The sequence below is a fragment of the Theobroma umbraticum genome, unplaced genomic scaffold (assembly GCF_002168275.2).
Source record: "Theobroma umbraticum cultivar Fairchild unplaced genomic scaffold, ASM216827v3 scaffold_56.0, whole genome shotgun sequence".
In the NCBI taxonomy this organism is placed as follows: domain Eukaryota; kingdom Viridiplantae; phylum Streptophyta; class Magnoliopsida; order Malvales; family Malvaceae; genus Theobroma; species Theobroma umbraticum.
In genome coordinates this window covers 8,830,006-8,841,060 of record NW_018397256.1, presented here as the reverse complement: position 1 = coordinate 8,841,060, position 11,055 = coordinate 8,830,006, and the positions used below count along the sequence as shown (strand labels likewise).

The 11,055-nt window shown below is 36.6% G+C and overlaps 2 protein-coding genes across 2 annotated transcripts; both read left to right on the top strand.

Moving 5' to 3' along the window:
- Positions 1 to 1,674: 1,674 nt before the first annotated feature.
- LOC110410849 (transcription repressor OFP8-like) lies at positions 1,675 to 2,902 on the top strand. Its single transcript, XM_021420746.1, is given in 3 exon segments — positions 1,675 to 1,810; positions 1,812 to 1,971; positions 1,974 to 2,902. Coding segments are annotated over 3 exon segments (939 nt in total). The 5' UTR covers positions 1,675 to 1,751; the 3' UTR covers positions 2,694 to 2,902.
- A 5,568-nt stretch (positions 2,903 to 8,470) lies between these two features.
- On the top strand, positions 8,471 to 10,487 carry LOC110410850 (uncharacterized). The gene is made up of 2 exons (XM_021420747.1): positions 8,471 to 9,493; positions 10,187 to 10,487. Exons 1-2 carry the CDS (start codon positions 8,807 to 8,809, stop codon positions 10,331 to 10,333), a joined length of 834 nt encoding a protein of 277 aa, XP_021276422.1. The 5' UTR covers positions 8,471 to 8,806; the 3' UTR covers positions 10,334 to 10,487.
- Positions 10,488 to 11,055: the final 568 nt, after the last annotated feature.

Here is an 11,055-nt window from a genome sequence, read left to right as displayed (position 1 = left end):
TTTCTAAGACTCAACTTCTTGGTGTAGCCAAAGCCTTAGACCTGTTTATTTGTCCTCTATCGTACAAGTTTAGGCCAGACGCTAGCATATCGACAAAGCTTCTGTATAAAAATCTAATATATAGTTTGAAATATGGAAAGGTTGAGAAAATATATTAAAAATTTTCTTCCAGTACCAATCATGGAAATGGTGACAATATTACCTTTGTCCTCCACTTTTAATCTTGAGTTTTTTAATTTACTTTTCCAATCTTTCTCTCACACACATAGGCGGAACTACGCGTTCTTGCACTATAAGTTTAATTATATAGAGTAAGAATCGCTAGGTGGAATGATCAGATTTACAGTTAAAAAGAAAGCTCAAATTGAAATCACAGTCACTAATCTATCTACCGACATTGATGACAACATGAAGTTGTTTGCTAGTACTAGGAGTAGGTATTAGGTATGATACACATAAAGATGAATAGCGCGAGTAGGGCCATTGCATGTCCCCCAATTCCCATTCTTGATTCACGTATTAAGTTTTCAGGCATGTTCCCTTTGGTGGTTAACCCGCGAAGGGAGCCCCCATTGGCCATTGCTGGGGAATAAAAAGGGAGTCCTTATGCCACCAACCCTACCCCCATTTATAAGTCAAAAGATAAAAGCAAAGCATGGCAATGTCACGCTTATTTGTTTTCCATTCGGTGTCCCACGCTGTTCCATATGGATATATAGTATTATGCAAATTTGATGGGAATTTGTAATGCTATATATGCATCTAATTTAACTTCAACTCCTTCCTTTGAGGGTAAAATGTGAATATTTAGTATCTAACAATAATTTTTATTCATAGAATCTTTTTGTGGCACATTTCGAAATTCCGCTGCACCCCAAAAAAGTGATTGTCACAATTATCAGTTGAAGTGGTACCGCATACATTAAAAAGCTACTAATAATGAGCTGAAACTCTTTGTAAGATCAGATATAGGGGGACAGCATTCCTGAATCTAGTGGATATTCCCAGACTTCTCTTTTAAAAAGTCTTTTGAATCCCATGGCCCAAAATCAATACGCAAGAGTTTACTCAATTACCCAATAATGAACAATGGTACTCATACTTCAATAATTGTCTTCTACAAAATCATCTGTTACAGAGAACTTTTCTGTGTCATTATGCTTGGATGCACGCAGTTTGAATTTCAAATACAATCCAAATTTCTCAACAGTTTTGTTTAATTATTTTGGTCCCTACTTTTTCCAAATCTCCCTCAGCAAAATGTGGTTGGTCGGGCATTTACTTGACCATTCTATATCTGGAATTCATTCCCCAAACCAGGATTAACCTGCCCAATTGATTATCCCTTCTCCTAACTTGAAAAATTCCCCATATTTATCTGGACTTATTATCAAGCAGTAATTAAATTTGAAAATGAGTAATTAAACTTTTAGTTGGGGCAATTTCTACTCACATAATTCAAAAATTAAAGCAGATAAGTTGCCGCGTGTGACTTTCAACCTACTTTTCTACACTAATAGTTAATCCAAAAAGAAGTCTTCTCCTTAACGCAAATTTTCCACAATGAGGACAACGAAATGGACGAACAACAGCAAAATGTATTTCACCATACAACTGGTTGAATTTATTATTATTATAAAATCACGTCCACTTAAGGTTTGTCATGTATTTTATTTATATAAGTTCTCTATCTCCATATATACCGCCACCCTCCCTTCAAAAACACACTTTCTCTCTCGCTCTCTCTGGAAATGGAAAATCGATTCAAGCTACGAATCTCTCGCATGTTTCGATCCTCGTTTGGCTCTGCCGGACCCGGACATCTCGGACGTTATCGAAAAAGCCGTTTTCTCGCCTCAAAACCACAACAACTTCCAATTGATTGAGCCATTGTCGCCGTCGTCACCTAAGGCTCGACCATTCCCATCCATTTGTAAACCCAGATGCCCTGAATCCACCCAAGGCGCCATCCCAATCATGATTGTATCATGATCACTCCAAGAGAAACTCTTCCAAGGCGTAAAGTGTCTGCTCGTTACCCTCCTTTTCTTGTCTCCTCGGCTGATTTCAATGGCCGCAAGTGCCCTCCTGCTTCCCCTATATCGCCTTTGAACCCTTTCTCCGAGCGTAAAGACTTTGGTTTCTATGAGAAAAAGAAGAGTTTAACCAGAAACAAGGAGAAGAAAAAGAAAAATAACAGAAGGGTTCATGGGAAAAGCAAGAATGTTATGTCTTCTACTACCACATTTTTCAGCTCATCTTCTCAAGAAAGTGCTAATCATAATTATGGTGGTTGGTGGTTTAGCAGTGAAGATGAAACCGACACTCTTTTCTCTTCACGGACTCTCTCATCGGATTCATCCGAGTCTCCCCGGCAACGTTCTTACCGGAAAAGGAGCAACAGTGCTCGTCGGAGAAGAGCTAAGGGCAGGAGCTGTGACATGGGGGTTTTACCTTTGGAAGGAACCAATAAAGTAAAAGACAGCTTTGCTGTGGTGAAAAGTTCCAGTGATCCGTACAATGATTTCAGGACATCCATGGTGGAGATGATTGTTGAGAGACAGATATTTGCAGCGAAGGATCTCGAGCAACTGTTGCAGTGTTTTCTATCACTGAACTCTCATTACCATCATAAGATTATCCTTGAGGTTTTTACAGAGATTATGGAGACCTTGTTCTCCAATTGGTCTTGATGAAGAAGTAGAAGAAGAAAAACTGTTAACTTCGTTTGTACTTGTCTTTGTTTCTTTCACTTTATGTTCTTAAGAAATTTAGTTTAATCATTAGATCTTAGACTTCTAACTCCGAATTAACGTTGTTAATGGGATAAACCTTCCATATTATCCAAACAGTTTATGTTTTTTTTTTCTTTTCTCTTTTTGCCCTGTCTCTTTGTACTAGCTGGCTGGCTTACACAGCACCGATCAAGTACGTGAGTTTATATTTTATTTTAACAGTGCTTGTTTCGATGAAACCCTAAAGTGGAATTTTGCTCTCAAAGCAGGATCGGCTTTGTTTGTTATAGCGTTTGCTTGCCTTTCTATGGACATATTACTGCAGGGGATAAACTGTTACTGAAAAGACAGGCCAGAAGGGGAGAAGAGAACAGAGGAAGAGCAAGGAAAATTGAGAAAAAATAAAATAAAATTTTTGTGGCAGGCAGTTTCTTTATTCTTTTGAAAAGTCAGGGTTTTGGGTTTGCTCAACCTTTTGAACATAGAAGCGCAGACTCCCTCCTGGATTCGACTTTAAAAAAAACAAATGAAAAAGATGAAACGAATGAGAGATGGTGCAGCTAGCAATCCTTTGATTTGAAAGCAGACACCAAAAAGTTGTGTAAAATCTCAGTCCCGTGTGTTGGACTTTTGTAAAAACTTCTTTTTCAAACCCAAATTGCACCAAAAGAATACAAGTAAGAGGAAAAATCCACTACATGAATGTTTTTTGTTTGTATTGAACAAGATTTTGTTATATATACAATAATAATGGGTCACAAGACCATTGCTTGCCTTTAATTTAGCTCTCTAAAATCTCCATTAAGAAATACCAAACACCAACATCCAAGTCGATGGTTATTTATGGCTTCTACAAAAGTAATTAAATCGGTTGTTCTAAATCTTTCATTTCCTCGTCTAACATTTTTCGCTGAATAAAAAAATCGTACAGTGACAAGTCCATGAGGTTTAAATACGACATATTGCATCCAATATCGGGCCTGTCGCAACTCGGTGAATAGGAAATATGGCATCTTTATATAATTTAATTAAATTTAATTTTTAATATTGTCTTGTACTTTTTGGGATCATAGATCCACATACAAATTTAAAAAAATAAAATATTAAATGGAACCGATTTTTATGAACTAACATTAAAATTATAAGGTGAATGGCTAAAAGATGCTTGCCTCGATCAATCACTATGAACCCTTAATTCCGTCCAGCTTGAGAACAATTTGACCATCACATCTCTTAGCCAAAAGCATGACAATATTTACAATTTTAAATGATCTAAAATTGTGGTTGGCAATGGCATGATGCCTAGAGACAAAATATATATATATATTCAAATTGATGGTTTGAAAATTATGGGTTCACAACAAGAGACAAAACTACTGCCCACTAAATTGAAAGCTACATCTCTAGTTTTGTTGTGTTATAAACTAAATTCGATTTCTTATGCAAATCAAATTTTGTTTCCATTATGTAGATGAAGAAGAAAAGGTTAAACCAACACATCCCACCACCCTAACACATGAAATCAATATTTGGTTTTAGTAGTATAATTAATATCCTTCCATAAGCTTTTTTTAAAGATTTTTCAAACATAAATAGAAAATTTGTCACTACATATGTGAAACCTCCGACAAATGATCACAAGAAAGATCCAGCAGCTCCCAAGTCAAGCAAATTATGATGGGTTATACATAATCTTTTTGGGCTTAATTAATCTTGGGTCTCAAATCCCAAGGAAGAAAAAGGAGTACAGTAGATGAATAAAAAGTTGGGTTCAATGGGTTAATTTGAGGTCTTAAATCAAATTGGAACATCAATATTTCTTCGCTAATGCTTTTCCAGCAAAATGAGTGGGAAAAAGGAAAAGAAATAAGCTAGGGGCTGCTTATAGGTAGGGCAGAGAACCAAGGCAATTGATCGTGCTTCAGAAGTTTTTCCAAGAACAAGGAAACGTCGGTTTCAGAGGATGTGTGTGGCTTAAAGATTAAAAACGACACAATGGAATGAAAAAAAAAATAGGGTGAAAGACAGAAGGTTAGTGGAAGGAAAACCGGTTGAGGTTTCAATAAAGACAAAGAGAGAATGTGAGCCTGCAGGAATCTGTTTTCCACTATTGGATCTGGCTTTTTTTTTTTTGACTCTTTTTTACAGTGGCTGTCCCTTAGGCTTGAAAGCTATGTAACATTGCATAAGAGATAGAAAGAGAGAAGTACTGGAAGGAATTGGTTGCGTAGCTTTCTCTTCTCTTTCTTCTATATATCATGCATTTATGAGCAGCGGGATTCTTGAAAAACAATTATCTAGGACATCCCTGATCCCTCCATAGTATTTAAATTTCTCAACAGATATCGCAGCACAAATTGCCAAAGGCATTTCCTTAAATGGGATTCAAAGTAAAGAATGTCTGGTTTTGGCAGTGGGTTGGTTGCTTGCCTTTTTCCCATTGGTTTAGCAACCTAGCATTCTCATTAATGGTCGCATTTTCTGGGTTCTTGAGCCCCCCATTTCCTCTCTTTCTCTCTCATTTGCAACATGTGATCAACTAAGATGGTTTCTTTTTAAAACTTTTTGAATTCAATTTGATCAGTAGTCATTTGGGCTGGCATGGCTTTTAAGCCCGTACATACCAATGCTTAGCTATAAGCTTTAGGCCTGCCTTTCGATGATGCTGGGACCCATATGGATAAATTGGCTCAGCTCTTTTACCTTATCTGAAGCCCATCCTACGTTTTTAGGCTATATTTCTTTAGCCTCTTGGGTCCTTTCTGTTTTGACATTATATGTGGATGGAATCATTCAAAATCAGACAAAACCATATTGATTTTGTTTTTTGAATATTTGAATGTCAGACTTACATTATATGAATACAATACCAAATTTTGGAATCGATTTAGTGCAAATTCATGCACGTTTGGAAATAAGAACATCTAATTACATGTTATATAAGTAAGAAAAGGGATGTTTTATGTCTCTTTTCTTTTCTAAGACTTGGGGGTCAGCCATGCGAGCTGGCGCCGTGCATGGCCTGGAAGTCTTTGTAAGAGTTGGTGGAAGACTTGGAATTTTGGAGATCAACTGAGAAGAAGAAACCAGAGAGAGGCATGTGGGCAGCTTTAATCAAGATGCAAGAGTCCAAAAACCTTGAGATAACGTGAAGCCTTTGTGAGCGGCGGCTATGTCTCAGTCTCATTCTACTCTGACAGAGACAAAGTTCCAAACCTAAGACTACGTGGCCAACTCCAAGTGGTCAAACAATCTTGAGTGCAACTCAACTGTCTCCATCGACTACACTAGACCTCTAATCCGCCCAGTTAAATAGCCGCTCCCTAGTCGCCATCACCCCTTTCACTTTTCTGCAGAATCGAGCCGCCAAGTAAGTTATTCAAGTGCCAAACTCCTTATTAACCTTTGTAGCTTGACAGTAAGAAAGATCTTAACGGTAATATACGGTGTCCTGAGCTAACCCATACATTCGGTTAGGGTGTGCATCTAAAATAGTCAGACTTGGAGGATTGTCCTATATATTCTTGCAATAGCTTTTGTAATAGTTTTATGGAATTTTGATGTGCCTGCACATCTAACAGGCCTGACAGACTTGAAATAAGTTCTAAGTGGCAAGTTTAGCTTGAATGAGCCTAATCCTAGCACAAAGCTTTAAGTTTGGGCCTGGTTAAATAGCTAACTACTAGCTAGTTTAGTTTCTTGTTTGTAATATCCCAATCATGAAATATTATTTCTGTATGTGCTAATTTACAAAGGATTTACATTCTAACGTTTCAATTTAATAGAAAATTTTGTATATGCTACAATTTCTTCAAAAACTTCACGTAATTTATTTTGTTTAAATTTTAATCTCATTCTAACTCTTTTTGTAAATATATAATTTGAGCATATTACAAGGAACTAGAGAGGGACTGAATATTGAATTTTGATGCTTTGTTGGAAAGATTACTATAATTAGGCGCCAAGTTTGTTGCTTTGAAATTCTTAGAGGTAGTGTTTGATTATTTGTGAGTTAGACGTATGTAAAGATTTAGGACTCTTTCCAAAGGAAGGTAACGTGTCAATAGAAAATTTAATTCTTGGAAGATATGTATAGTAACATAAAAAAGGTGAAATGTTTGTGTCCCAAGGCCGACTGTCGAAGTGTCAACCACAAATCATATCTGTTTGGTACACCATTCATTCAATAGGGTAGGTATCATTCTTTCCCTCTGTTACCCTGTCTTCTTTTTTTTTTCTTGTGTTTTTCTGCGTGGAAGTATAGGGTAGGTGCCCTTAATTTTGTCCCCTTCAAGGTTGTAATCTCTTGGTGTAGTGCTTGACAAATGTATAACATTCTCCCAATTCCCGCCCAAAACCTGAAACTTTTTAGATTCTCATATCCAAAACAGGCCTTATGTACTCTCTGCTTCCCTATCCAAAGTCCAAGACAAATCTCCCTAACAAGCAGGCTCAAGTTGTGAACTGGATATATATAAATCATTAATTCAAAAAAATCCAATATTTGATGGCTATTGTTGAGTCAAATTTGTCAGCTATCCCGCATTATACTACATGTCTTGCCTATTTATTGCATGTGTTGCCACCTTTTAAGAGGAAGTAGTAGCAATAATTTTTTTAAGGTTCCTTATCATCAATTCCCCATTTACCATTCATCCTTTGTACTTAAAATGGAAACCCAAATTTTCTATTACTCCCATCCCATATCACTTATCTATAATACTCTTGTTTTCCCCTTTTTGGTTAAAATTTAAGGGGAATGTCAGCATACATGCATGTACAATACAACTGGTTATAATATTTAGCATACGTTAGAGCAAACATGAATTAATTTGTGTACACGTATATATGTATTGAGGGGGCGTATATATGCATATGTTTCTGATGTAACAATATTTGAATTTCCTAAAGACAAAATAAATAAAGAAAGACAAATTTTTTGATGTATTCTTTTTGTAGTTATTTGTGCAGCAAAAAGGCTATGCCGATAAAAGCTGGAAAAGGTTGAAATATATAGACAAAACTGCAACACTGCAATACAACTTTTTTTTTTTTGGTGATTTATGCAGGAAATAGAGTTTTACAGAGGAAATTGGTGGAAGTCCAGCTGGCTCCGCGATTCACGGGTTGGGTTTTAGAGTATGAGCCTTCGTTCTCTGCAATTTCCACTGCATCACTCCAAAGTCTAAATGATACAGATGACTCAATCAAATCAGAAGCTCGTTGAACAAATCAATCAATCGAAACACCCAAATGATTAGAAGTGGCAGACCAAAATTTGATAGTAAAGCAGAATCCTTCCCTGCAGACTAAAGTCTTCAAACCCTTTTTTATCTTGTTCTGACAATGTCGGTCACAATATGACGCAATTGTTCTTAGGTTTGCATTAGTTTATTATAACTCATGTAATTATTACTATTAGCGAATCGTGAATACAGTTGCATGTATATATCGTATGTGGGGAAACTACGTCCAAATTAATCAATCAAAATTAGCTAAGGCGAGAGGTCCAATTCAACAACCAGGACCGCTCCTCTCTTTCTCCTAAAGAGGCTACACACCAACTCCACCATCAAAAGTAAAAGTGACGAAACAATCTTTGAAAATTATTAATTATTATTATAACAACGAAGAAGAAGCCATCAGGAATTAATTTAAGCTTCCATAAGAACTTTTGATATGTCTGATGATGAGCTACGCCTAGTGGGGACTCTTTTGGTGAGCAAAGTGCAAAACACAAAGACAAGAAAGGAGCGTGTCAAGACAAAGAGTAAAAAAAGAAGACAATTAAAGTGGAGCCCCAAAGGAGAGAAAGGGCCTTTCTCTTTTTCTATTGTTTGAAGCTTAACAACCTTGAATTGAATTGAATTGAATGGTGGCTCCTTCTCTTCTTCTCTTATTTGTATAAAGAAATCTTCACCGATCATCACCGCTATCACCAAAGAAAAGAAGATAGCGAAACAAATAATTCCCCTTTGAATGTCTTTGTTGCAGCTTGTAAAGAAGAAAACAACAAAATCTACACTACTTGCTCACCTGATCATCAAAGTGAAAAAGAGTAGTCAGTGCCAATGCTGCTTAGAAATTCCATTTCCAACACCAAAAAGTTCTTTCAAAAAACCTTACAAAGTTTCAGGTCTTTATTCTCTGGTGGTGGTGGTAGTGTGGATTACCAAAAGCTACCCAAAGCCTCTCCTTACAATCCCTCTTCTTTCAGTACTACTGCCGGCCTTGACATGAATGGCCCAACCAGTTACCAGCAAGACCTTGAAAAGTTCTACACTGACTTCACTGACCGATGGGAATCGGATAAAGGCAAGGAAAAGAAGAGAAACAAGAAGAAGATAGTGTCAACTCCAACAGAACAACCAAAAGAAGGGGACAAAGGAGGTTTCACGCAGTTTACAAGGACGAGTCCGACGAAGAAGAATACAACACAAACAAGAGAGGATAATGATGATCAGTCGACCACAACGAGGAGTGCCAAGGTGGAGAAAAGGCTAGAAGATACATATATGAAGAGTAAGAGAGAAGCAAGGAGTTTGTCAGTGGCACAAAAGCTGAAAGGGCTAGAGATGATGGATAGGAGCAATATGGATCATGTTCTAGACATTGAAGAGGTTCTTCATTACTATTCTCGCCTGACATGCCCTGCCTACCTGGACATTGTGGACAAGTTTTTCATGGACATATGCACAGAATTCTCGGGACCGGCTGCTTCTCCGAAAAGTGTCAATTCAAGATCAAAATTTCGATCAGTGAGAGCCTGATCAACCTTTTGCTTTTTTTTTTTTTTAACTTCTTTTTGCTTCTCTGGTTAGAGAATTTGGGACAGGTTAAGAATCGAAATTGTCATGATGACTTCTGTTACTTTATTTTTTCCCCTCTTTAATCATGTTTTAGTTGTGATTCGCTTTGTTTGTATTTGTCTCCAATCCATTAATTCTTTGAGTTCTTCTGTAAAGCTCTGTGCTTACTTAATTTCCTTGATTGATGCCATTAATTTGACACATGATTGCGAGAAAAGATATGAAATTCACTTGGGCTCATTGCACATTGATTATTAGACATATTTGATTTGATCAGTTAAATTGATGGTTTTGGAGCTTCGTTTCAACCTTTTGTGGGTGGTCAAGGGACTTGAAGGAGTGGACCGAGCCAGCGAAGGAAGCTCGCACTTCTCTTTTTGGTGTTGGGGTGGGATAACGGGTTGGTCAAAAGAAAAGAGTATCACATATCAAAATGAATAATTTGTTCTCGCACTAAAATGCTAGCTGATCATCATAATAATCGATGCCCATTATTCACAGAATATGGAATTTCTATATATTTTAATTTGATATTTGATTTTGAGGCAACATGAATTAAACCGTTCAATCTTAGATACATAGAGTGATGTTATTTGCTTATCATTCTTGTTTCAAATATTTGAACTCCTTGCTATGATACAGTTATTGGACAAATTTAAGACGCCCAACTTGGACTTGAACAACTTGAAATTAGGCAAAGGGTGTGCTGCATTAAAAATTCTGGAGTCGCTTGCTATGCTGGAAAGTGTCGATTCACGGCCTATTTTATTCTCCAATCAGCCTGGTTGAACAATATCAAAGATTCTCTAGAAGCCCAAAAGAAAAGCAATTGGAGGTCTTATTGGATCCTTTCACATAAATGGCCCCATCCATATATTCTTCGACGGATTGAAAGTGTAAACTGGAAGGGAAAGAACTGTCTCTCCATATCCTGTGGGCTTTTAGATCCATGATATGGAAAAGAGGAAACAATACACTTTGTTTGTAACTTTTCGATTTTCATAATAACTTATGACGTTCCTATCCAAAAAGTAAAATAAAATTAAATTAAAAAAAAAAGATCTGCGAGGTACTAGAACTCTAGAATCTAAATTATCTTTAGACAATAGCAACCACATACATTAGTCTATAATTTGTTTCAATCACAGAAGCCCGTTTATATACGTAATTTAAAAAGTCTGTCAATAAAGTATAAAATGATAAAACTATAATTCTTATCTCAAAATATGTTTACAAAGTAAGTACTATTATGGATCAAAGCTACTGATAAGAAGATATTCGTTGGGAGAAAAAGAGAGAAAGCAGTGAAAGGACAGTCATGCCTGCAAAAAGAAACTGTCAAAACTTATGGGGAAGAAGAGGCAATCATTACTGACTAAAAATATTTGTTTTAGATTTTGTTTTCTATTTACGCGATATAAGTTTGAAACGAGGTGTGCTGTTTGCTAACAAGGGCTTGTCTCTTATACACAATAATTAAGAAAGCAACATCGAAATTGTCCTTTTTAGAA

Bases quoted from the DNA above. Each gene is read 5' to 3' on its own strand.
- LOC110410850 (XM_021420747.1), top strand. From the start codon at position 8,807: ATGCTGCTTAGAAATTCCATTTCCAACACCAAAAAGTTCTTTCAAAAA. The intron at 9,494-10,186 runs GTGAGAGCCTGA...GCTATGATACAG, and splicing joins CAAGATCAAAATTTCGATCA to TTATTGGACAAATTTAAGAC.